This window comes from Chlamydotis macqueenii, chromosome 17 (assembly GCF_036417535.1).
Source record: "Chlamydotis macqueenii isolate bChlMac1 chromosome 17, bChlMac1.mat, whole genome shotgun sequence".
Taxonomy (NCBI): Eukaryota; Metazoa; Chordata; class Aves; order Otidiformes; family Otididae; genus Chlamydotis; species Chlamydotis macqueenii.
This window is the reverse complement of record NC_141572.1, coordinates 4,472,492-4,500,328: the sequence shown is the minus strand read 5'-3', so window position 1 is coordinate 4,500,328 and position 27,837 is coordinate 4,472,492. Positions and strand designations below refer to the sequence as shown.

Sequence of the window (27,837 nt, the reverse complement as noted above, 5' to 3'; positions counted from 1 at the left end):
GTACACTGAGCTGTCTCAATGCTGCCACCTAGCTAGAGCTACCATTATCTATAGCCAAAATTTTTTTTTAAAAAATCAGGGTTTAGAAACAGTGTCTAACATAATTGTTAAGGTTGACAAAAGATTTGCAGGTGTTAACATAATTATTCCATTTATAAAAGTAACACATTGCCCCTGCAGGAGAATCTGAAAGATTCAAAATAGTGAAATTAAAAGTCAAAGTAAATATTGGCTTTCTTTTTCCTTCACTTAGCTGTTGCTATTTCACAGTTTTGGAACCAAAAGGATTTTTTTTTTTTTTAACACTTACTTTAGGTAGAGGCTATGAGCTATTCCCCTGCAAAATCTGGTAACTCTCAGCCTGGAAACAAAGGTACTGTGGTAGAAGGCATAGCTGTTCTAAAGAGCTTATGGCCCAAGATGCTCTCTCAAGTTTATTTATAGGAGTTGTTTATTTATAGGACTTGTATGACCCTTAAAATAAATCCCAAGCATTTATCAATTCATGGCATAGACCTGGCAGCTGATAAAAAACCTCACTGATCTGCCTGTCTTCATTGGGCTTAACATACGGCTGATAAAGCGCCGAGCATCTGGAGCGTCAGAAAAATCAGCGGGCACTGCTGCTCCTGAGCCACACCAGCAGCACACAAGGGACCAGCGCTACGTGGTTACATAGCTGACAGAGCAGCTACTCGTGGCTGCTGGTCCTCACCTCAGACCAGCGCTGTTCTCTATACAGAAAGAGTCTGAGCATGAAAAGTCCTCAGAGTGATTTGCCTGCAGTTGCGCAAGTAGTCTGTAGCAGCGCAGTATTTAAGCCCAGGTCTTGTGAGTCTTTAAGATGCATAGAAATGAACTGATTAGGATTTTACTAAAAAAAATTCTCTCCTTAGATACTTGGGAATATGGAATAACTGAAAAGGAGCCTGTATGAATAGGGTAAGAAGCAGAATCAGCGTTTTTAGGACTTCAGGACAACAACTACTCACTCACGCTTTTTGAGAATTAGAAAGAAACCTTCAAATATCTTTCTGTAGCTCACTGTACCATTCAATATGGTACAGCTTTGCTCCCAAGACCAGAAAAATCTTACTCCCTCTGATGCACTACTTTTTAAATCATCTCCTGTGATCTGGCTTCGTTTTCATTATTTACATGTTATTCCACTGTGTGTCAAGAAAACAGAATATGTGCAGAGAAAACAGACCAGAAATGTACTGCAGAATTAGATAAACTGGGTTGTGAATTTAAAATAAGCTCCCTATTAGCATCTAAGATGAGTACAGTAACAAAACAGCACTGAAGCACACTGCAAATAAGCAATAATTGAAATGTCTTTATTGAAATGTCATCTCTTCTTGAGTTTTTAACTATCAAAGCCAAACTTGGTTAATCTGAGACTGGAAAATGTGACAAAGACCACGGGCTAATTCTGCTTCTGTTGAAATCAATGAGAAACCTTCATTAATTACAGTGGAAACAAGATTAAGCCAAGAACAAAGAGAGGAACTCAATCAAGTGTGCAGAGGACATCCTCTGCATGGATTTTGTTGTAGGTCTGTTCAAACCAACACAAAGCATGCAAACCAAAGAAGTCTCTGATGTAACAACTTGCTTTTAGGCCAGAGGTGTTAGCTCCAGAACTTGAAAAAATTCACCCTGCAATACAGGAACTACAGAGCCGCTAGCGGGAACACGGAATCCTCACAACTAACATAGCCCGTTCAACAAACCATCACATTCTGTCCTCCTCAGGGAGGACGAGTAGTCTGTACTTAAACTCTAAGGTAACTCTGCATGAACTAAAAAGATGATTCAGATGGAGAGCAGAGGCATGACATTAAGGACAAGCTAAACAGCCATAAACATGGGAAGAGAAAACTTCAGAACAGAGAAGTCCTGTTGTCTGATCTACATCCGTGTTCTTCATCTCCCTACTGTTTGTCATGCATTGCTGAACAAAACACCTGTCCTGTTTTTGCTAATCCATCTCTGCAAATACTTAACCAGTCTAAAGCCAGCACAGCTTCAAAACAGCTGTCAAACTTCAAAATACACCTCCTCCTTTCTTCTCCACAAACATAGGATTTGTGTCCCAAAGGGACCATTTTATGCTGCGTGCTGCCTGGTATGATGACTGCTATTGATAATATATAAAGCAGAGTGCTTACAGGCAGCGTGGGATCTCTCTGTGGGCAAATCCTCAGGTTTTTGCCATCAAAGAGAGGCAAGAACATACACACTATGGGTGCAACATCAAAGTCATCCCGCCCTCAGGCTACCTAGACAACTCTAGTCAGTCTCATCCTGACTTTCAGAGCAGAAACAATGGACTCTGGCTAACAGCTGCACGGTTTAATTTATACAAGTTGGTATAAATGCATCTGCCTTTAAGGGAAAAAGCCCTGCCTCTTATTAAGGGCTACCCTAACAGTAGAGTTAAAGTTTCAACACTATGCCTGACTGCTGGAGTCACTTAACTTCAATAAGTTGCCTAGAACAACTTTTAGAATATGAATAGTACATGGAAAGCATGTTAGCACGGGTGATTTTGGCAGTAACATCATATATACCTTTAGTCACAACATGACACCGTCCAAAGCAAAGCTTCCATAGAAAGCAAAACCTACATCCAAAGAGATAGCTAACCATCTGACTTCTGTCCTTAAAAAAAAAAGGATTGATGAGGATGACATGCTCTGAACTGATAAACAGGGAGTAAAGTTTAAGGTAAAAAAATACCAGATAATAAAAACTGCAAGCTCTCTACAGGTCTCAACTTGAGTGTCCAAAAATCAGTTCCAAGCACCCAATTAACATTCTTTGGCCTTTCTTCTACAAGTAGAAGTTGGGAAAGTTCTACTAGTGCTTGTGACAGACACTTGCTCCCAGGAAACAGCTGAAATCTCTGAGAAGTCTCCACACCAATCTCTAAACTAAATTGTTTTATATCCTTATTCATCCATATTTGCTTTTAAACTTACAAATAGAAAGTTTCATTGCAAGTTATTGAAAAACTGTCAATCAATTCTTCCACAAATAAATTATGATCTAATACTATTAAAGGAAAAAATGTAACGGGGGTAGTTAAATACAGACAGCGCAGCTCCAGGAGGGAAGGCATACCCCTGCTGAATGAACCATGCATTTCGGTGCCCCTGTTGTGCCTGACGAATACATGATAAAGAGAGGATGACTGAAAGGCAGCTGTTCAAACTCCAGCTGGGGGGCCTGGTCTCCTTTCCCAGTAGTAAGGAAATCTTCTAAAAAGACACTGCATAGGAGAACAATAAAGGAACATGTCAATTTTTTTTTTTAAAGCATTACTCCAGCCCATATACAAGATCACCTCTGTATCTAATAGTTTTTTCAATGAACTATATACACTATATATATTATATATTATTTTTATTCTTCATCTTTCTACTCTGTTTAAATTGCTAACAGCTTTGTTTCCTTATTCTGTTTTAAAATAAAGATTAGTATAACATTGAGATGTAACACAAAATCAGCTGACAAATCCGCACCTATAATCAGCTGCCAGCCTTAACAGCTCAAAGCAGACTGGAACAATCTGACCCTCAAAGTCTGGAACTCAACCATTTCCAAAAGATATCTAAGATACACAATTCAGACCAGTAAATAAGCAAAACAAATGATCTCTAAAAATGTCACTTATATTATTAATTGTTCATTTCTGGAAGATGCTTTCTTCTCCCTGCTATATCCTCTTGAATTTCGCCTTCATTTGAGAACCATGAATACCAACAGTGGTTTCCTAGAAGCAAGACATCTGCAGCAACATACTAGCTACTGCTTTCAGTGAAGCAGAAGTTGGACCCACATTAAGAAATCTGGCTAAATGCTAGCTTTTGCAAGTTCAAGAGGCCAGGCAGTTTCAATAGCTATCAGCATCCATCTCATCCCTAGTTAGGACAGTCACAGCTCAAAAGCTTCCATTACCTGTTTGGAATCTTAGAAATATCTATGGTTTCTCTCGAGGAGACATATGGAATCACCACCACTTTTTTAATATCTGGAAGCCCTGGTAAAAAGAAGAAAAAATTATTTCCTACAGTCAGTTACACAAACTAAAGGTCTTTTCTGTCTGGTTGGATTGCACAGTGTAATGCACTAAGTAACAGAAATAATTCTGATGCACAGAGTACTGGATATAGTTCTAAACATTACAAAACCCGAAAAGACTAAATTGTTGCTTGAGATATGACTCCCTCCACGGTTCCAACCTTTTAAAAATGTATGTGTAAATCTGCAAGCTTTAGTGTCAGAATACCTCTTCATTGTCTTCAGCAGCATTTCATTTGGGCTTAAAAAAACAGTATCATCAGTCCCTGTTCCCCTACCTACACTGCTGACTAATTTTTGATGATACATTTAAGCTAAGCTAGCAAAAGACTGTTAGAATTTCACAAAAGACTGGTTACTTTTTACTCAAATCAGCTCTGAAATTCTAAGTGGCCCCAGAAATCACATAAAGGAGGAAGGACAGAGACAAGCAGTCAGAAGTATCACTTGTAGTGGCAGTGCAGGCTAGGAGCACGCACAGAACTACAGCAAAACTAACGCTAGATGGTATGCAGTGAAATACCTTTTACCACACTAAGCAGCTTTTCCAAGTGGTTATGTTCTTTGCCATTGTATATAACAGCTTCAACAGAGAAGATGAGCTTAGGCTGAATCTGGGAAAATCTGTCCAGTACACCCTAGAGACAAAGAGAAAAACAAGTGAAAAAAATAAAATTGCTACAGAGGAAAACCCACTGGATGATAAATGCAAACCTCAATTCAAGCAAGGAATAAGGACCAGAATTATCAGGAGAATTGTTAAAAGACTGTCTTTCACTCACCCAAGATCTTCAAAGTACAAAATGTTTGTAACAATCCATTTCATGACTCCCAAGTGTATCAACCAACAAAAAAGATAAAATCACTGCAGAGCATAGAACATCGTGCACTGAAGGATCAAGTTCACAAAGCTATCTAAGCAGTTAAAAATTCATCTTGAGACTCAGACTCACAAACTCATCTAAAGAGGATAAGCACCTAACTGATGTGAGCAGGAGTTAGGCACTTAATTTACCCAAAGGCCCACAAGACTCCCGCCTGCATTTGCGCACAGGCACTCTGTATGCCCCCGTAAACCACCCCAATGCTGCTTCAACAGGGTAACAGTTTTTGCAGTCTGCATGGGGGAGAAACTGCAAAACACCAATCTTCTGGAAGATACATTTACCATATGGCAAGGTGGAACTTCACATGACCTCACAGCTTTGTTTTGCTCACTGATTTTTACCAGAATAACGAGATATTGAAAACACACTATAGTATACATACTACCAACAAAAAACTACCAGACCTCCTTTAGAACCTCTGGGGCAGGACACACTCAAATGCTAAATTTTCAGGTCTCTCCTCCAGCTTAAACTGTTTCCAGGAATTTACCACAGCTATTATCACATTTGAAATAAAAATCCTTCTGATATTTATTTTTTTTCAGATACACTGCATGCAGCAGCCTACCAGAAATTGATCTTTTTGTAGTCAACAGCAAGAAGCAAATCCTTTTAGTAAAAGCACACAGTAATCTTCATCCCTCTCTAGCTACATTACTTCAAACATTAAGAACTACAAGATTACTCAGTATTGTAAAATTGTCAGCTAACTGTTCAAGAACAATCTCCTAAATCATGCTGCAAATGTGCTTATTCTCCCCAGCATTCTTTATTCTTCTGTGTCCTGCTTTGTCGTCTACTCTGCAGCCAAAATGAAAGCCAAATTATTACCAAATCAAAAAATCAATGCTAAAACAACACCATCAACTAATCTCTATTAAACTTCTCTTTTCCATGCTGAGCTGATTAGACTTGCAAGAAAGCCTACTGCAAAAGTGCAGAGGTCCTGTCCTGACAACTTCTCCATGTTATCTTTTTAGGGAAGCTCACCGAACACCACAGGTAAGGTACAGGGACACAACTAAATATAAATACGCAACTGTCTCTGCTGAGTATGTCACTTGATAGCTTTCACTTCTATCACCCAAAGATGCTTTTCCTTGATCACATGATCACAAGAAAATACAGTGACAATGCCTTGATACCTAACTTCCATGAATTAGTTTAAGACAAAAATCACCAGAATCTGTTCTGGTGGCAGAAGAGATTTTCAAGAAGGCCCCGGTGCATTAGCTAGCAAACTGAGAAATGCAGATTTAACACATTAAAGTTACTCTCTAAGGGAGTACAAAATCAAATTTCTGCTTTCTTAGGTATGTTCGTGTACCTACTCCTTTGTACCATTTTCAAAGAATGGACCAAGCAGCCAAATTACACACAGCATGCGTGTGTGTATATATATATACGTGCGTGCGCGTGCACATGCATATACACATTCATGCTGAGCACAGAGCGTACATACTGCATATCCATGCTGCCTGATGTTTAAAAATGAAGACCAATAGGAGGACTAAGCGTACTCTAACAGAAGAATCAAATCTGAAGAGAAGTGTGAATCAGAAACAGAGATGACTACAATTCTCAGGGTCTTACTAATCCTGCTAACGCACCCAGTTGGATTCATTAGCACTGGCAGGATCAAATCCCACAGGGCAGCCTGGTGTGATACAAAGGGAATACAAACAGATGGAACATGTAATTGCTACACCGGAACTTTAATCCGACCAGATGGCTCAGCAAGGAATTGCTTTCATGAAAAGCTCAGGTACACCAGATATGGCTCACTCTGTTCCATCAGTCTCAAATCCAGTACCAAAAATTATGCAGGGCCCCATGAATGAAGCTGCACTGACTTTGCTAGGGCTCAAAGGTTTTTCACGCAATTCTAAGCAGAGCTTCTTTTTAAGCTTTCATATCAAACAATTTCTTATGCACAGGCCACACAGATCCACTTTCCTATTAATATGCATAAATGGATAACACGGACCAGAGGAATGAAGCAAAAGCTGCCGAGAGTGGCATTCTGCGTGGGAGGGAGCTCACTGGTTCTCTGACAGCAGAATTCCTGAACGTTTGGAGTCTTTGGGCATACGGCATCCAGAGCCTGCAACGTGTAGGCAGCTCTGAAAAGTGACACTTAAGCTTCACAAAACATATATACACAATTGGATTTGAAATGCTGAGAAGTCTACACTATTGCCCAAAACACAAACAGAATTTTATTTTCTGTTAACAGGACTAATGCAACTGCACAGAAGGAGGAATTTGTTTTCCTTAGGGTGGAAGCCAATACCTCTGAGGACCTCTGCTGATTTTCCTCAACATTTTAGGGTCTGAATTCACACCAACACATGCTGCCAAGCCAAAGGAGAATAAATGATATCGATGGCACTGCTGCTCCAAGGCTATGTTTCATTTAAAAACTATCACAAAAACTAAAGCTGAGCACTGAAAATAACAGCACATCAATATGGACAGAAAACATACCAGTACTCTGTAATGCAAGCAAAATGAACAGTCTTCCCTCAGATGAGAGATCAAAGCACATTGCAAAGAAAAAAACTCCATACTGTCATTTTCTGAGCAAGCAGAAAATATTTGTAGAACAGATTGATCATTACATGCTGTAATGATTTTTTTAAATCATTTTTTCCCCCAATGATCCAACCTCAAGTACAAGCAAGTGGAATGCTGCTGCCCTCTAGTGCTAATCCGGAGATGACAGTTCCACACGTGTAACCAGATACGGCGGTTAAACACCGAGACTGAGGGTACGTACTTCCTAAAAACTTTGGTGTTCTCTGTGGTCTGCAATGCACAAACGGTACATTCTCCAAATGCTTGCACGCAAACTTTTAGATAGAAGAAAGGTTCAACATTCCATTTCAGAAGGGATTTATATCTGTTGCTGCTCGATGTGTGCTAAACACTTTACAAAGCAAGCAGAATATATTCCCAAAGCTTCCAGGGCACACTAACATCTGCTTGACTATCATGATAATTTTTACCGTATGTTACACGTAGCATTTATTCCTACACTAAAAAGAGTTAAACAGGTTAGTGATATTAGCCTAAAACTCCTTACCTTGCTGGCAAAGCCTTCTGGAAAAGACCAACTGGGGTGTTGCTCAGTTTACCCACACAGGAGGCAGAAGAAGGGACTACTTAGGCAACAAAACTGGAGTGTAGCTAAACAGCCAGGGAAATATTTGGGAAGGAAGGGCCAAGCCCCAACTACTCTCCTGCGTTGCTGCTCACTTGCACATATAATACAATAAAAGCTCACTAAGTCTATGGATTCTGCTTGAAAAAATATCCCAACAGTGAGTTCGCTAAGCGTGCTCAAATTACTACGCTGAAAGTCAATACTGACAACTGAAAGCATGGGGTTTTGTTCAGTTTGTGGCAGCTAGAAAAAAAAAATCTGGTGTACCTGGCTGTGCCAGGAGGTGGCAGTAGGACTAAACGGAACAGCATCTATCTGCCACTTTAATTTATCACCTTCACATTTCCCTGAAACACAACAATAGCTTTTCTGCAACACGCAATAAGGCTACTCACGTTAATGCCAAAGTCTGGTGATGTTGAACTCCAGATAGCACCAATACTCGCAGCAGCCAGCATTGCTTCCACCGCATGAATGCTGTTTGGTAAGTAACCTATGGCAGAATTTGAACAGTTACAGATGGAAGAAAACTTAAAAATAGCAAATTTTACAGTAAATATAATGTATACAATAGCCAGTTTAAACACATTTAAAAATGAAAAATCCTAGACTGAAGCATTCTTTGCTGTTTTCCACACAATCATAATGTCCTTCTTCAAAGTCAATTCAGTTACACAAGGAATTAGAAGTAATTCCATTTGTAAAAGCAGTGGTATCAGTTTTCATAGCTACAAGGCTACTCCCAGTTTACAAACGTTTCTGCTTAATTAATGAGACTTTCAGGATAAGAGGGCAACACACTGAAAAGAAGAACTGGGAGACAGGAGGTTTGGGGTCTGAATAGGGTACATACAGCACCATGTAGGGGAACAGAACAGGTCTGTAGAAACAGCCATTACAGAAGGAATGAGTATCTGGAAAGAAAGATTATAAATACTCAGTTCAAAAGCACAAATTCAGCTTTACAAAGCTAAACATTGTCTGGTAGACACTGCCAGAATCTTAAACACAAACAAGCAAAACCAGTGTCTCAGCTGATAAGGGAACAATACAGTGGGACAAGTCCTGGAACATTCCCTCACAAACGTAGCTCTTCAGGTTTATCTCATCAGCTTGCAGCAAGATTTCACAATCTAAATTCAATTTATCAAGGCATCCAGAAGAAATTGATCTCAAGAAAGTCAGATATTCAGTGGGCTCTACTTGAGCAACTCTCCAGAAGGTGCTGGGTGCCTGATATTGACTCTCAACTGCTCAGAATCCAACCCACACATGAAAACATGGAACTGAAACCCACAAACTACACTGAAGTGATCAAAGATCTGGAGTTTCAGATCACCCTTCTTCAGCAACCAAAAAGATGTCCAAGTACTTTAAAAAAGCACATGATAGGCCTAATTGCAGAACTTGGACACCTAATTAGAATTCAATGTTTGAAAGCAAACTTAACTGGCAATAAAAGCACTTTCCAATCTGTTTAAGAAAAGTGGCGAGCACTGACAGATGTTGGACTGCAGTGTAGATCACAGGTGCTCCACACGTATCTACCAGACAGCAAAAGCCCGCTAGTGCTAGGCGCTTTTCTAAGAAAGGTATTTATGGATGTACTTTTCAGGATAGCAACTAAGACCACAGATCTTGGTAGCAATTTCTGTTATGTTAACTTTATCAAGTACAAGGGCACTAAGCTTGATTTCTGCCAGTTCGTCCACACAGCTTGACAAAAACCCTATCCTTTTTCAACGTTGTAAAAGTAGACTTTAGAAGTAAGTCTTAATTTAAACTGAAATTTTTCTTCACAACACAAAAATCAGTTTCTTCAACCAGCTTGACCACTTTAGTTAATCTGTAAGCTGCTGTGCTTTGGGGAGTAGCAACTTAGAAAACAGCTTTACTTCTTAAGCTCAACAGTTTCTGAAAAAAACCACAACTGAATAAAAACCTCACACCATGTTAATATATAAATTACTCCCTAGACCTGCCGACAGTTTGTGGTGTTTTGTTTAGTGAAGTAAGTACATGAAATGCAGCAAAACCTCAGGCCCATAAAGGTATTATGAATTTTGCTATTCTTCCCTGAAGGTCAAGGTTTACGATACAAGGTACAGTATCCCAAAATTTCAGCGATTTTTAAGAGAAATCTTCCTCCCTGAACAATTTATTGAATAATTTGAAATATATGAACCAGAACAGACTAAAATGTCATTTTGTGTGATGCAAGCAGCTCTTTTTTAATTGACACCAAGTATCTCCACCGAGCATTTCTTGGATGGGAATATCAGGGGGCCAGAATGCAACGAAAATCGAAAGATGTCTCCATGCTTTGGAGCTGTTACCTTGCCACAGCTTACAGGCATCAGTTCTATTATAGGCAGGTTCTCCTTTTCACCACTCCTACAAAAGACCTTAAGGCAAGAACACAAGTCTCTGCTTATTATTGTGAGCCAGACAATTAAATCATTACTTTGGCAGTCGACTTTGAGGTGGTGTTTGAGTTTTAAAGTGTATGAGCCAAAATTGCCAAAAGGTATGAACATGTGGTTCTATTCTGGAAAGAGATCCTCCAAACATAGCAATGTAAGAACTCAAGTTGCTTTTCTCTTGTCAACTCCCAACTCTAAATGACACAAACTTCTTCTGTCAGTCTTTCAGATTAAGACTAGATTCTCAGAAATAATTTTTATTTCTCTTTCTCACATCAGAGATTCTGCAAACCAATTACAGCAACTGTCACATATGTAAAACTCCCTGCATTTGACTGTGCCCCCTGAGCTATCAACTGATTCCTCAAAGCACTCAGTAGGCTGACACAGGTCATAGCTGTCTATAAACGTGGTAAGTATGAATGTTGCTGACAAAGTGGATGAAAAATCCAACTTTTTTAGCCAGATTCACAGAGATCACAGAACAGTGACCTATGTACAGAAGCTCTGTACTACAGAAGAATAATGGTGCAGCTAATTTAAATATTCATCATATGTTTGCTCATATTTAACTAGAGCCTCCACGTTCCTTCATATGGTATTTCAGCTAAGGATCAAAACTAGCATTTGTCAACGTGAGTAAAGTCTACAGAACGTACTTGTCTATCACTGTATCTTAACTCACCCCTTTCTCCAAGCTGGTAAGAAAGGTAGAAACTGCCTTCTGTTACCAGAAAGAGGAGGATCTTCATACCTTCTTTGGGTGAACCAGAAAGCAACTGAATAGAGAGCTCAAAACACAGGAGCTAGAAACCCAGCAACCAGGAATTCAGAGTACGACATACCAAGGGTGCTAGCAGCACTTCTCCTGACTAATAACTACATATAAAATCTCCATAAGGACAAAGAAATAAAAGCTTTACTTTGACACAAAACCTGTGACAAATCTCTAAGCAGGACAAGTGATATATCAAAAACACTGCATGGATTTTAAGAGGCACTTACAGCCTGATCTGCTCAGGACAGCATTTTCTGCCAGTTGCTATTTAATTAACCTAGCATATGCCAAGATTAAACTTAAATTTGTTCATTTACACTACAATACTTCACCAACAGAATAACTGAAAACCATAGTGCAAAAATTTCTGGTATAATCATGCTGTAAACTATCCCAAAAGTATCATATTTCAGGGCACTGAAAACACATTCCTTGCAAGCACCTAATGCCTTCATAAAGTAGAATAAATGTGTACTCAGAAACAGAGGCATCCAAGCATTTGGAGTCATTTGAATTAAAAAAAAAAAAAAAACACAACACCAAACTTGAACCCTACATCAAAGATTTAGTTTGAGCCTTGAAAGAATGTAGCAGAAGGAAGGAAAGTAGGGAGCTGCAACTGCAATATCCTCTCAGCGGCTCATCCCATTGATCTACACCCGCTCTCCAACAGTGGAGAATTCAAAGACCAGACTGCCAGTTTCTCTTTTTGGTGTTAATATAATACTCCTGTAGGACTTTAAAGCAGTCATCCTACCTAACATTACTGTGGCCTGAGACTATTAGTAACATACTAATCTCCTTACAAAGCTAGCTTTAAAACCCACGTAAGCAACTAGGGCTAATACAGTTACTATAGATAAAACACCGGCTTTAAACAATGTAATTCATTGATGTTTTGTTGAGGATTTTTTGTGCGAACACATGGGGAAGATTAGTTTGTTTTCAACTGCTGACTTGTAACAGAATAAAGCTGGCTACAGGGATATAATAGAAGCAACCTACGTGCAGATGAAAACTACAGAGACTCCGTTTTCTTTTATTCCTGCTGCAGCCATTGTTATTTGCCAAACAGATGGTCAGTGGGAGAAGAGGAGCACTCCCCCTGTGGATTTGTGCAGCTTGCATTAGGTATTGTATCAGTTTCTTCCAACTGTTCAAGCACCTTGACAGTACTGCAAGACATCTTTAGAAGAGATGTTTCACTACACATCTGCTTCAATTATGTTTACTGTTAAGTGTTCTCCTTAGTGATGGAAAGGGAAGACTAGGATGAAATCAGGCTGAAAGAGTGCCGATACTGCTGCTTGTCCGCCCATATGCACGCACCTCCAACTTTAACCTTGTCTTCAAGGCAGTAAAGCATGGAGATGTAATTCACAAGAGAACAACGTTAATGGTCTTGTGTATCATTCTAACACCTCAAGATTGAAAATTATTTCAAGAGAAAGTAGTAACAAAGGGCAACAGAACCTGGCAGGCTGACCAGGTGTTAAGTAACTATAACAAAATAAGTAAAACATTCCAGAAGCAGTAAAAACATGCCCTGTATTACTGCTATAAACCACATACAGAATCACCCTTCCTTCTGCCACCTGCTATAAGTTTGGGAAAAAAATTAGGTCCCAGGAGATTTTTGGCAAGCTTTGGAGAGCCTGATCTTTGATGCCACAAGTGGGTGTATGACTCAAGCTTTCCCACCCAACACTTAACATCTCTCCCCCATTTCCATTTGGGATTTGGAGAACAGCCCATAGCGTCAACCTCTCACTGTGATGTCACTTTTCAGCTCTTCCAAGAACTACCAATATCCTTTGGCACAAGAGAGAAATACATGAAAGAAGTTGAGACCCAATCTAAAATAGCTATCTAAATAGCTGGATTGCTGCTAAAAATCCCATCAGATTTCTTTCACAGGCAAGCTCTCCCTAGATATGGGCTGCTGCCCAAGGCAAAGCAATCTGTCAGAGGCAGAAGTCCAGGACTGGGGAAGGAAAGGAGGGGAACTGCACAACTGCTGATGGGAGCTAATATAGGTTCACCTGACTGAAGATTACACAGAAGAGTCTCACCAGCCAGGGTTAGAAGGCAGAATAGGAAAAGAGAGAATGTGAGAAATTATCCAGAAGAAAAAAAAAAAGCATGTGAAGACTCCAGATAATTTTAAAAGCTCTACCTGAGCCCAGGTAGAATTGAAGCAAACAAAGAGGTTTTGCCTAGTTCCATTACTCTTTCCTGTTATTAAAAGTAACGGGTTTTGTGAGGACTCCAAGCATAAAGCAAGCATGCTTCCAGAAGTATACTACAACTGTCCATAAAGACGTGCTTAAACTACTGAAATGCTCAAGGGGCCCAGCACAGATACTTGGTACCTACAGCAGCTGGGCAGCAAGGTCTCTGCTGTGGAAGTGCCAGACAGAAAACTTTTGCTCAGGAAATGCACAAAAAGGCCAAGGAAAAAAAACAAAGCTGCAGCTTACTCCAGCAATGGGAATGTAACTCCACAGATTCAGGGAGCTGGGATTCAAGTATTGTTTGTCATGCTATTTTCAATGTATGTTTCCTTTTTTGTTTGTTTTTGTTTCAGGGTTTGTTGGTTTGGGGGTTTATTTTTTTGCTGTTGTTTGTTTGTTTTTTAAATAACAGTGACACCATCAAATAGCCAGAGATCACAATTTGCATATCGTCTTGAAATCACTAAAACTCCTTCCAGGCTTCTCCAAGTCAACACATACATTTTCTCTCCAAGAACAGGGCAAAGTGAACAGTTGAAATCCCACGCTTTCTGTGGAAGGAAGCCCTGACATTAAGGATGAATTTAATAGAAACTTGGAACTGCTACCTTGAGCAAGCATGTAAAAAACCTGGATAAATAAAAATAAGCGGTATCTAAAGCATACTAGTTTATTCATACAATCTTATCTTTTTAAAGTATCAACTATGTTTTTTAACTAAAATAAGAGCTGCCAAAACAACAAACAAGATTCAAGAATCAGCCACCTTCCAGTTGTGCTAAGCAAAACACAGTCACTAAGTAAAAGGAACTGTTATTAAAATTACAATGATAATAGCATCATTAGCTTAATTATTAGCACCACTGACTACAACTATATTTCAACAGCACATTTTCTCAACTACAGAGCACATTTCCCCTTCCTAGTATACCTTACTATGAATTGCTCACAAGATGAACACAAAACAACAGCATCACATTCTGTCTTCTTTTCCCAAGCCAGTAGTATTTCTAACTGGTTTTGATTAGAAGAGTTAAGCAGTATTCATCAGGTTGTGAACAGGACTTTAATTCACACCTTAGAACACAAAATCTCCTGCAGATAAAACTAATCTTAATTCAGAATGAATGTTTTCATGAAATGTGACTGCACCTGGTCATACTTAAACAGTGCTATTACATCTGTTACCCTAGGGAGCAATATTTTCTTCCCAGAGATTAAAGCCTTCTGATTTAGCATCAGACATCAATATGCAAAGTCTAAAAAAAAGTTTAACCTGAGAATTAGGGCAGCAAAGAACAGCAGGTTTCTACTCACAAGAACACACCAAAGCTACAGCTGACACTACTCATGAGTTCCTAGCTACTGTCCTCCCCCATCGTACCATGTTCACACATGGTTTTCATTTACACAAAACATGAAAACATATCCAGTAATTACTCCTCTACACTGTCCATCACTTCCCCACAACACATTTCATCAGATTATGGGATCTGAAATTGGTACAGAGCACCCCTTCTGTCAATCATGCATGACATTCAATCCTTCTTTTTAGCATAACCAGCAATATACACTGGTGAACTGGTTTGAGACCCCCGTTATGACTTTTTTTACTTCTAAAACAAGAAGGAATAGTGTATTAAATGCCCACAAGCAGTCTTACAAAACAGAGCATTCTGAACTTGTTTTGTACATATCAGGAGAAGTTTTATTGCAAAGTTCAAAAAAAGAATGCATTTGGTATGCTCCACAACAACAAACAATATTTACAGAAAGCACTAAAAGGAGTCAACAAAAGCTTGACTACAACTTTGACTGGTTTCATAATGTTCAAGTTTCCAGTCACATGCATAATTGAATATCATTTTGCTAATATCTTTGGGGCAACTTTTTAAAATACACACAACCCATTGTTACCATTTGATGTACACACTAGAGGACAGGTAGTGCGGAACACTATACTTCAGTTCTAAGTTTTCATATTTATTAGTTTCATTTCAGAGGTTGCTGCTGCTCAACAAGTTGCCAGATATGAACATGACAGCGTTATGACTCAAAATGGAGACAAAATTAGAGCATCTTAACTTAGTTGTCACTCAGACAAATCTTCCTGACTCCACCAGCTGTGATAATTAAGTGTTCAGTTACCAGTTCCACAGAATACCCATACTATATTCTTGAAGTATGAGCTCTCGAGTTTATTTTACACTTGCAGGTCACATTTGTGAGTTTAATAAAAATAATAATGCATAGCCTTCTGTTTTTGAAGCACATGGGTTTGAGCTCTGGTTTGACATACAGAAAACAAACCCATTTCATCACTTGGGATTTGCATCACCTAAGAATTTACACATATTTAGGGTAACAGCCAAGTATTGCTCAAAGAACACGTGATTCCAGTAGTAAGACTGATACACACATCAGGAGAACTACCAGGCAGGAGTCAAGGAGCTTGAATAACTCCTTCCCATGCCTGGACAATATACCATACAAGCGGTTCGCAAGACAAAAAACTGTTTACACAGAAAAATCCACATGACAGCCTTATGACAGGAAATATTACTCTAGATTTTTTTTTTAAGTTATTGAAAGGATCACAGGGTTCTAAGTATTAAGCTCTGCATTGGTGTGACTTGAGAAGTTATTGCTCACCAGCTGTTCACAAGTACTGCTCTGGAAGTCACTGCTCCTGAAAGCGCTGGCAGCAGAAGGCAGTACAAGTCCATTCCTCAAGAACTGCAGTTCACAGTGCACCATACTACCTGTAGCCATGGGCTCAGTAACTGCCAGCTGGCACCAGAACAACGAACCTGAGACCGTAATTTCCAAAATTACCCCCATGTGAATCTGCCAGACCTTGCGAGTCAAGGCTCAGTCAGATGCAAAGTCTTCATCACTTCCGCTTCCATGGAGTACTTATGAAGAAGACCTTAGTGAAGCTTTGAATGAGGTATTTTCCTTCCCCCTCCAGCACTAGAGAATTTGCAGGCTAATCCATGCTCCTTCCTTCTGGAAGCATATTTCATACAAGTGTAAATATAGCAGTATAAAAGCCTTTTCTTTAGAATATTTCTGTGAAGCAGTATTTCATATTTGTGTTTTTATAACCCTGATACTCACTTGCATATTTCAAGAAAATTTTACCTCTGTCCTTTAAAAAAAAAAAGTTACTCACCCACAACTCTGTCTCCTACTTTTATTCCCATCTTCCTCATGGCTGCAGCATACAAAGCTACAGCTTGTCTCAGTTCTTCAAAAGTAACTTTCAAGATTTCTTCCTTGCCTTCCTCTGAGGAAAGACAATTAAAACAACCAGTCAGAAATTATGCACTGCAACAAAGGAGAGTCTAGTATAAACAACTAACTCTGGAAGAAAAAGAATATAAAGCAACTTTAGGAAAAGAGTTTCCACTAATAATTATACTTTTTTTGCTTTTCACCTTCTTCTTATGCTGTATCAAGCTTTTCTTTTTAATGGGAATCAAGTGTTAATCAGTAGTATTCATTCAGCAGGCACCGGGACATCTTTAAAGACAGGAACATACACCTGCAAAATGTGTGTCCTGAAAATTCATGATAATTAGATTCATGATTAGCATTCATGATAAATAGAGTGCACTCACCAAGGTGACCTTCTAACATGGAAAGAACAACCTCATTTTCCCTTTTTGCTCAGTTTTCTCATTAGGTCTAGGAGGCAGCAGCAAGGTGCCAGCTTCAGGTTTTATTACGGCAAGTCACCACTGACTAGAAAATCACGCACATATAGTTACTAATGCCTGACTCTCAATATGCCTTTTAAATATCCATGTTTGCCAACATACCACAAAGCAAATAAACTAAACTGGGCTCCATTCATCTCTGTAAAGATCTGCAGGGTGTTTTCATTTTTGTACTGAATGTCAGATGTTACATAAGCTGTTAATAAATCACTACTGAAACAAAATGAACAAATATAAATGTTATGAAAGGCAAAGTTTGCCATCTTAAAGGTCCCTTCCTGTAACTCCTCAGTGCGACTCCAGCGAACCATTTGGCCTGTGCTGTTTCCAGTATCCAGCACTTCCAAAAGCACACGTGCCAAGTATGTCACAACAAAAATGTACTGCATGCCCTGGTACAGCAGGTCCTTGCAGAACAGCTACCATCAGTCTGATTTCCTTAAACAGGGAACACTTCACTCTTTTGCCTTAGACTTTCATCCCCATAAACTTAGACTTACATGGAGCAAGAGAGAAGGCTGAGAAGGGACTACTGACAGATCCTGTGTTCCCACAGAACAACAGGAAGTGGGACTCTGATCTTGTTCCATGATTAAAGCCCCCAGAAGGGAGTTACAAGTTAGATTAACAGCGGGAGCCAGTAACAAGTTAAATGGTTTAGGAAAGTTACATTTACATTCCTGTGCTCTGTTACACCTACACTGCTCCCACAGAATCGTCCCTAGTGAATACACGAACCTGACACGGGTTCCCAAAACATCACTGTGACCTAGCAGCAAGGGGTTAACAAACAATACTCTGACTTAAGAGATCTTAAGAAGATTAAATGCAGCAGAAGGTCATGAAAAGAAATGCAGGTGGAAGTCTGTTCACCACAGAGAAGTAAATGTGTTCGCTCCAGCACTGACACAGTATTCAACTGCAAAATAGTTTTGCCCCTTTTAGTGTTATCACCTGTGATAATGCAACAGAAGGCAGTGAGTCTTCAGTACACCCCATGACTTCTTAACTAGAAACACGATCTACAGGGACAAGGTAATCACACATCAAACTAAATAATTCACTAAGTTGATAATAATTCCTTCAATAATTTGAACTCAAAGTATTTAACTGCACTTCTTAAGTTGCATGTTTAGCTTTCAACATTAACAAATCAATCACATCAATTCTACACACATTTAGTGTTGACTTACTGATCAGTTTGCTTTTCAGCTGTTGCAAAAGATACACTTAACCACATTGATTCTTGTCTCCATTAAAAAAATATATAAGAAGCTTCCCTAATGATCTCAAAACTTGAAAGTAATCAGTTCCTCACTTTGAAGCCAGCTTTCTGTTACAAGCCTCATTCCTATCAGACTTCAGCAGATCAATTCTTATTGCACCAAAACTGGGTCACAGATTTTTCCCATTCTCTCTGAACTGATCATTGATTTTTATTTTTTTCTTTAATATATATATATATACATGATCAGAGGTTTCTTTCAATACCTCTAAGCAGTAAAATGCAACTGATAAGTCTTCTGTAAGCTTACTGCTGAAAAAAATACAATTCTGTTGTCTCATTGTTTTTTAAAAGCTATCAGAACAGCAGTAAAGCATATGTAATTAAAAAACTGATCTCCATGTGTTATAAATCAGAAATTAAGACTTTCAACACCTACACAATCAATCCATCACTCTGCATAATTTTCTCTCCTAGTGAGCTGTAAGGCTGCACTGTTTATTGTTAAGTTAAGAGGCATCACCACTTGGTCCTTATCCTTATGATAAGGATTAGGTCCAGCAAAAGGGGAGCAGAGACCAACTCCCTAAGGAAGCACTCACACACCTGCACAGAAGCTAATCCTATCTAACAGAGATTAGAATCATTTTTAAAGTTACTAAAGTCAGCAGATAAAGGGAAGGACTTGATTGTCTTAACATTACCATCCTCATTATGAGTATACCTAGATTTTACTAGACTTCAATCTTCTCCAGTATAACAAAACAAAAATTAAGACTGAGCTTTAGTGTTCCAGAAAAGTGAAATTCCAAGTCTTCCACACATGTAACTATCCTTCCTTTCTGTACTGTCAAAAGTAGAGTTAATTCCTACCTACGCCTCATATAGTCCTTAGAATTCCTAAGATAAAAGGCATAGGAAGAGGGTAGGAAGGACAATATCAAGCAACAGCACCAAAATACTTCCTGAAGGCAATCATTAGGCAAGCACTTACGACAAATGTGAAATAGCCCAAATATTGAGTGACGCTAAACACAGCACAATCTCTGCTACCTTAACGCAGTTAAGCACATTCTAAGAAAATTTCATTTAGTTTCCAAGGGCTTTTCAGAACTCTCTATATTGCCACAGCATGTTTTGCTAGTTTTTGTGGAGCTGTGTTGTAGATTCTGTAGAGTTACGACTTTATTTGCCTCTTTTCTCCTCACCCAAGCCAGTTTTTTTCCAAGGTTCCATAAAAAGCAGAGCTGTTTATAAGTCCTGTGAACTATAAATAAATACAAGCCATTAATTTTCTTACTTGCTGCATACAGTGCAATCTTGTCATTGTCCTTGTGCTTCAGAAGATTTTCTGCATAGTTCAGACGGCTACCTTTAAACCACTCTGGGACATCTGCAATACTTTTAGATGTATCAACCACCTGAAAAAAAAAAAGTATAATACATTCCTGGAAAACTGTAATGTATTTTTTTTCCAGAGCATTGTACAGAAATCAGCTAATTAATTCCAAGCTTGTCATACACTCTATTAGGCAAGAATCATTTCTCCCAGCTTACAGATGGCAAACAGACACTAGATTGTGTAATTACAGCCCTGGAAAGATTAATTCTTTTTTAACTGTCACAAGCAAAGACACAACAACAAAATTAGCAAGATTTCCTTGCTGACAGTTCTACCTTCAGACCAGCCTTAAATTCCCCAGTGAAACAAACCACTGTGGTGACACTCAGACCACAAGATACACGCAAACCACAATGCACACTGAGGTTTTCCTCTGGGAACATCTCAAACTGACAGAGCTACAGCACATCGCAGCTCTCTACCAGGCCAGACGCGCCAGCCGCCCTCTCATAGGAATCAAAGCGTAGGAAGGTGTGAGTAGCCATTCTTCCCCAGCGTGAGTCACAAGGTACAAAGACCAACATCAGGAACTTAGACAATGGTAATTCAAATTAACCCTAGACTAAATAAACTAACTGTATAGTCAAATGTAACTAAAGAGTTCAAGCTTTTTATTCCAATTCTCTATTTTTGTTTAAGATTAAGTTGCAGTAAACATTTAAGTACTCCACAGCTTCCTCCAGAGTGCAGAAGTACTGCTACTAACCTCTACAACTAATAAATATTGTGCTACAAACCATGACAGTGCGCATTTCCACCATCCCTGATTTGCTGTTTTCTAAAAAGAGGGTCCAACAACCTAATAAGCTCATATTGAGTAATTCTCCACTTAGGACTAACACATGTAAAGAACTGAAAAATACAATGAAAAAAGTCACAAAAATATGTGACTTTTGTTCAGTTTAAGCTGAAACAGCTTCCTCCATCTAGAACTAATTAAGCCTCAAAATATTAAGTTACCCCTTGGTAAGTCAGTTAAGACTGTACGTTTAATAACAATGATAGGTAAAGAGCACACCTTACCCTTAGTCAAAGGTACATAAATTCCTTCCAAAACACTCCATCATTTATTAGAGATTTAACTGCCCAGCAGCCCATGTGTTTTGTAAACTTTAAATTGAAACTTCATTTTCTAGTTTGTTTTTGTAAGCCTCAGTTTATACCCTCAGGTTCTCTCATGGACTGCACATGCATTACAGAAATAGCATTCTTTTGAATCAAGTAAAAGGCTTTGTGAAAGCCAGATACAACTCTAAATACCTCCCATTCCAGAAAGCTCACTATTTTTGTGCTTTGAGATGAGCAGTATATGCACTACCGAAGGCAATCCTAAAGTTAATTTTTGTAAGAGACATTAAAGCTCACAGGGGAGTGCTGTACTGTATGACTATTTCAAATGAATTTTCTAGAAGTGACAACTCAAGTGGATTTCTTTGCTTGTAACACTTGGGTAGAACTGACCTATAACATTTACAGTTTATCAACTCAGGCTGCAAAAATATTTTTTAATACCAACATATATTACTGCAGTAATTAGAAGCCACTCTTAAAACTGACTCATTACTGGCTTCCTTTACTTGAAGGAGAGCAAGCAGAACATTTTCAGCATTTTCCAGGACAAGATCTAATATAACCCTATTGTTTTCCTCAAGTGGAACACACCTTCAAAGAGCTCCACTAGCATAAGGTGCTGGGCTTGCATACTTGATTCTTCATTATTTTCTACTTAGGTAACACCTATGACTCCTAGTTAAGCCCAGTCTCTTTGGTAGCAGTACTTCACAAAGAATGTGATCTCCCCCTTAAAGGTAAGGTCTCAGCAAGCAAAAGAAACTCCAAGTCTGATAGTTTAGTGGAAGATCCCAGTTCTAGCAAGTCTATAAAAACACACAGCATAGCAACACACCTTTCACTTCTTACAGTCCCAACAAATGCCCAGCAAGCCCACAGGAAAAGGAAAGTAGTGCTGTCTGCAGTACTGCTGACTGCACCCCTTATTAAAGGAGTAAGGCTCTCCTCCTCCTCACAGCACCACTAAGGCCCACCAAGCCACTTTGGGTGGTTAGAGGAACATGTCACGTCTCAGCTGTACTCCCATGTCACCAGCTCCTGCTCCACAATTGCTCTTCACCACAGCTAACCAGTGACCACTTCCCAAGCCTCCGCACCCATGAACATGCATAACAATGCCAATGCTGCCATGCCAGTATAGCTTCACACACTGCCAAGTACTTTTGTTCTTTTCAGAAGTGACATCGATATCAGCTGCTACAGAGTGACACTCATGTCTACAAATACTTAAAATCTTTGCTAAGTTTAACTAAAACACTGGCTGCCTGTATCATATATACACAAGATGTCACCATTTTTCTTAGAATGACCTGTGAAAGTAGAAACTGTTTCACTATCTGGGAACAAAGGAGTCCATTCTAGTTCAAGAAAAAATTTATTTTCCTCAAAGCACGATGCTTACATCCAAGCATCAGCGATCAAGTTGTAAGACACTTAAATTTTTTCAGCTCTTCAGCTAACACAGAACAGCTCAGTTACTGTGACCAGTCTTTACTCCTGACACACAACTGAAATGGATTAGCAGTAAGGACTAACAGCAAGTCAGCTTTGAGGCTCAGTAAAGACAGAGTCAAGCCTTGAAGCTGTCACTACGCTGACACCAAGAGAAAGTTAGAGGCAAGCAGCAATATCCATAAAGAGTCAGTCAAGTATCTTCTTCTGCAGTACTTGTTTATCAGCTTCTATCTCTCCTGTTTTAAAATCTCGCATCACATCAAAACCCCTGTAGAAGCAGGATGCAGGGGCCTAAAAACTCAGAGGTAGTCCAGTTAAAGCCTTCAAGGCATCCTCATCTTCTTGCTTCCCATCCTCAGGAAACATCCATTTTTAGGCCACCATTGCCTGCTTCAGTCTCCCAGTTCAGCCATTGGTGTCTGGAGGGACAGACTTCCAGGAGTACCAGTCCTGTAAGACAAGAGAACAAGAAGTGTTACTGTCCAGCTTGCTCAGTGGGTGCAAAATAGCTCCTCTGAACTACTCAGGACAATTTGCATTCATGTGGAAATAACAGAATAGCCTTGCTAGCAGCACAGAACACGTAGAGACAAATGGACAGTATCCAAATCAAGATCTGGCCAGATTTTGAACTACAATCTATAGAAAAAAAAAAAATAAAAGATCAAGTGTTGACAGTCTTTAGACTACTACTTCAAGAAGCAGGCTAGTTGTTGCATTCTTGCTGAATTCACTCTTCTAAAGGGTGGGTCACATTAAGACACCTGAGCATGCAGTTTCATGGCAGGAGGAACCACTTGATCTATCATATAGTACAGAAACTTGAGACAGAAAAAGGCAAAAGGAACTTACCAGTTCCCTCTGAAGAGCTGCCAGTACTCCAAGTGTGCTTCGAACGGATGGGCTCCAAGGATTAAGATACAAGTCCAGTCTTCTCTCTGCTAAGTCCCAGGAAGGCTCCTCTGCATCAAGCTTTTGAAGTAATTAGTCCATCATCTTCCTCAGACGGAAAAACCACAGGATGATGTTGATATCTTACACCAGGACTGCTCACCAGCTCTAGCTTTGCCCTCCATTTGTAAGAGCTTCAAATTCACCTTTATCCTGAAGCAACGCTATGGCATGGTCTGGTATTCCACCTGTGATTTTGTCCAACCACTATTAGTCCTCCAGAAATTTCAAGCCTACATCTGATTGCAGAGACTTCCATAACCAGTTTTACAAAACCAGAGTGGAACAGGTGTGTTTATCAGGTAAACTAACTCAGAGAACATAAACATGAACTTGACTGCATGCCAGCATTTACAAAATCAAGACTACATTCTACCAGCATTATCCTAAAGCAGAAGGCAGTATATTGGTAGACTCAAGCAGCCAGGACTGACAAGGTATGTGAGAGCACATGACTACAAGGAAACCACAGCAGAATTGTTTAGGAAAATAGAACTTGAGGATTTCACTGTCCTGAAGCATACCAGCAACAGAACATCACCATCCACCACACAAGGAAATTCAGGGCTATACACCCGATGGATTCTTCATGCCACTTGCAAAGATTCCGGGATCAGGTCAAACGACTGATTACAAAATTGGTTTATTTCCCCTTTGTGTTGCACTTGACTGTTTAAAATAACACTTACTTACCTCATCATACAGGCGAGAACATACGATGTTACTGTACTTCCAAAACTCTGCCCAGAAGTCTGAGAAGGATTCCACTGACCACTGGTATAAGTCATCGTAGTTGGCTAGAAGTAATAGACACCCATTAGCATTACATAGAGAATTACAAGACTTCAGACAAACTACAATTAGGGATATCCCAGATGGGGAAAATCTGTGGCTAGAACAACCAGTAAGATAAAACTGATCACCAATTAGATTGCTTCTGTTAAAGGCAAGCGACTAGAAGCATCAACAGAAAGTCTACTTGAATATCTGCACAGATGGCACCATTTCATATTAACAGCACTGTTACGAAGGAAGCACGCATTATTCCTCAATAAATAACGGGTCTGACATTGCAGCTTACCTCTTCATGCTAAACCAGCCTGAATGAAGTTAAACAAGGTGTTTACTAGCTAGATATTAAAAATATGGAAATGAACAGTTTAAGTCTTATATCAGAGACAAATGAAATAGCATGAGGAATGAATACCAAAAAAACCACAATTCAAACTAAATACTGAAATTAAGTCTGTAAAGTTTTAGGTATTAATAACTGAAGCTAATTCCTCATCACCAGCTTAAAAGCAACATTTCCAAATCATGTCCATGCTGTCTGAAGCTGTGTCAGCAGCCAAATTAAATATGAATATCTGCCATCAGTGATGGTAGTAGCACTTTCCTGCTCTGCCAATTGTGTTTCTATTTGATGTTTTCAGCTAAACCACTTGAAGTAATTTTCTCCAATTATCTTTGGTTTGCCATCCTGTTATCCAGCTGATTACTTCAGAAGTCATCTTTGCACCCTCTTCCTACAAGGAGGACATCTTCCAGCTTTATAAGAGAAAAACATTCAAAATAATCTCTACACTGCTACACACGCTTGATCACTTCAGCTGTTTCCCCACCCAGTCTGTCCCTTCCACATCTTATCCACTCAATCTTTTCCATCAGTGTGATATTACTCCCTAGGTAGTACTGAAATAGTAGAAGCAAAGGCAAAATTCTCCATAACTCAGCTTTTGCCTACATATTGCACAAATCTCAGCCTCCTACTTATCTTTTTTGTTTTTACACTCCACCCAAGTTACTCTTCGCTATTCTGTACACTGCATACCCACTGGTGTGGGAATAAGACTTTACCAAAGGAAAGACCAAGCTTCCACATCCTCCTTCAAACATTAATTGTAGCGCATGCTCTGAACCATTTGACAAATGCAAAAAGCTACAAGTAACCACTAATTTGGTTTCTTACAACACGAACAGTTTGTTCTGTCTTGTCTATACAGTTTGTTCCCAAATGAGCTTTAGCATGCAAGTCCTTCAGGGCACAGACCTGTTATTCAGCAATCAAACACTGCACCCTGTTACTACATTTTCAGGGTTGGACAGAGCCATGCTGTTTAAAGGGTTATACTGCTCTTAGCTCTCCTCCATCAGTTCACATCTTAACGTTACATAAGAATCCACTCTTCATCACTGAAGAGCAGACAAACCAATGAACATCAGTTCAAGTCTAATGGAAGCAGACAAAGGTTTCTATACATGCACAGGAATCCACTTTTGAGTAGAAATAGCCACTTCAAAATGGGGTGAAAGGAGTTCTAGTTGTTATAGCCACAAATATGGGCAGCCTATCTGAAACAGCATGTAATCTCAATCATGTAAGCCCCAGTTAATGACACTTCTACTGAGAGTTAGCTAAAATACTGTAGTAACTTGCTTGCTATGTAGCAGGACAATAAGACACTATACATTCGAGTTCAAATGTGAAATCCCCCAGCAGTCAAACTAAGAACATGGCTTGCCCACACATTGTTCCCAATCAAGAAGGACAATTGTTTTCCAGACGCGAGCTGCTAAAAACACAAGACACATTGCTACTCCTCCACAATATCTCTACTCGTATCACAGACATTTATACTGGACTGAAAAATTTGTCAGGCCACCTGCCAAAACTACTCCCTCCATCAAACAAATGATTACAGGAAAGCTACACAAGCAATCTGGTCCCCAGACACATAGGGAAAATGCACAGCATGAAACAAACCAGTCAGAAGTGGAGGGTTTGACCTCCACATGCACTGAAGTCCACCTGGCTCATGATGCGAATAAGTCCACACAGCCAGCGCTCCTGGTACCCTGGAGACACCACCTACAGCAAGCAGTCACTGAAAACAGAACAGTCTGGGCTGAAAGACATCTCTGGAGGTTCAACTCCCGACCCACAGCAAGGCAAAACTCAAAGCTGACAGGTTGTTTCCAAGTCAAGGGACCGCACACCTATTCACAGCCATGCAGGTATTTCTGAATGAGCACGAACCAGAGCTTGAAGTTCAAGAGCTTAGGCAGACACAGAGCAAAACAGCTTAGCTTCCACCACTGAACCAACTTAGACACCACCTTTCACTTCTCAGGATAAATATTACAAAAATATACCTTCATAAACAAAGATGAGCATGGCCTTCACTCAGATCTCACCCACATGTTGTTAAAGCACCATATGAAGGCTTACATTAACCTCACAGCCACGATGGCAGCAATCCCTCCTTCCCACATCCCCTTAAAACACGAAGTCACCGCAGTATCATCCCGGGAAATCCCTGCGAGCGGGGCCTCGGCCGCGCACAGGAGCGGCCCCGGGCACACGGCAGGTACCAGCGCCGACGCCGCCGGGCTGCCGTCCAGCAGCAGCACCGGGAACAGATAACGCTGTTTGCATTTCCCAGCAGCAAGCACCTCCACGCTAAGCGAGATGCTGCACCGCAGGCCTCTGCGCGACGCACAGGCAGAGCATCGCGCTCGCAGCCTGGACCACTCAGGCCCCTCAATGCCCCGGGGGGCGTGCGGGCACCGTGCCCCCTTCCCCGGGGTAGGGGCAGACGGACGGCCCGCGGCAAGGCCAGCCCCGGGAAAGCAGAGCCCCGCTGGCCCCCACAGCCGGAGCACGGCCCCAGGCGGAGCCCGAGGGCCTCCTTGCCCGCCCCCACCCCGGCGCTCACCCAGGCGGAGCCCGCAGCTGCTGGCCACGGCAGCGCGGAACCGGTCCATGTGGGTGTTGCGCTTCGTGTCAGGCTCCCACATCACCTGCGACTCCATGATCTCGGGCTCCCGGGACATGGCGGCGGCTGCGGTAGGAAACGAGCGAGCAAAATGAGAAACCGACCGACCGTCCCCGCCGCAGACCGCAGACCACAGACCCTTCCGGCCACCCCTCGGCCCTGACTGCGCGGCCCCTCCTCCGGGCGCAGCGCTTTAAGGGCCGCCGAGCCCTACCCGGCGGCACGGCTCCGTACCCTTCCGCCGGAGAGAAAAGAGTGCGGGGGCGGGTGCGCCCCGCCCTCCGACGGGCCGGCGGGCACGGCCGGGCGCTGAGAGCGGGAGTGGCGCCGCCTTACTCCGCCACCGCCCCATGGCGAGGGTACCCCCGTCCGGCCCCGTGAGGAAAGCGGGAGAAGGAGAAGGGGCGATCGCTGCGGGATGAATGCGGCCGGGTCGGGGCCTGCGGGGACCCTCAAGGCCGCTCCCGCCAAGCGATGGCGCCCTCTGCCCCAGGGCCCCGCGGCGGGCTGTTACCGGTCGGCTCCCGCCCGCGCCGGGGTGCCTGCCACCTCCAAAGGTCACCCGCGGAGGAACCATCGCGCCACGCTTCTCACCAGATCTCTGCAAAATGACTGCCGCTTTATTTTTTTCTTTTTTTAATCCCAAAGAGCTTGAAGA

General features: G+C 40.8%; 1 protein-coding gene across 2 annotated transcripts in view; it reads right to left on the bottom strand.

The window, feature by feature from the left end:
- Nucleotides 1-27,358, bottom strand: part of AACS (acetoacetyl-CoA synthetase) — a 41,133-nt gene extending 13,775 nt beyond the window's left edge. The window contains exons 1-8 of one of the 2 annotated variants that reach the window (XM_086761350.1): nucleotides 27,120-27,358; nucleotides 24,097-24,200; nucleotides 19,825-19,945; nucleotides 16,753-16,866; nucleotides 8,538-8,635; nucleotides 4,613-4,727; nucleotides 3,967-4,048; nucleotides 3,130-3,277 (exon numbers count right to left, since the gene is read on the bottom strand). In XM_086761350.1, the coding sequence (XP_086617476.1) occupies nucleotides 3,130-3,277; nucleotides 3,967-4,048; nucleotides 4,613-4,727; nucleotides 8,538-8,635; nucleotides 16,753-16,866; nucleotides 19,825-19,945; nucleotides 24,097-24,200; nucleotides 27,120-27,237 (900 nt within the window). In that variant the 5' untranslated portion in view covers nucleotides 27,238-27,358. Of the gene's footprint in view, nucleotides 1-3,129; nucleotides 3,278-3,966; nucleotides 4,049-4,612; nucleotides 4,728-8,537; nucleotides 8,636-11,250; nucleotides 11,359-16,752; nucleotides 16,867-19,824; nucleotides 19,946-24,096; nucleotides 24,201-27,119 lie in introns of those variants that run through there. The other variant, XM_086761351.1, reaches the window with a different exon arrangement.
- Nucleotides 27,359-27,837: the final 479 nt, after the last annotated feature.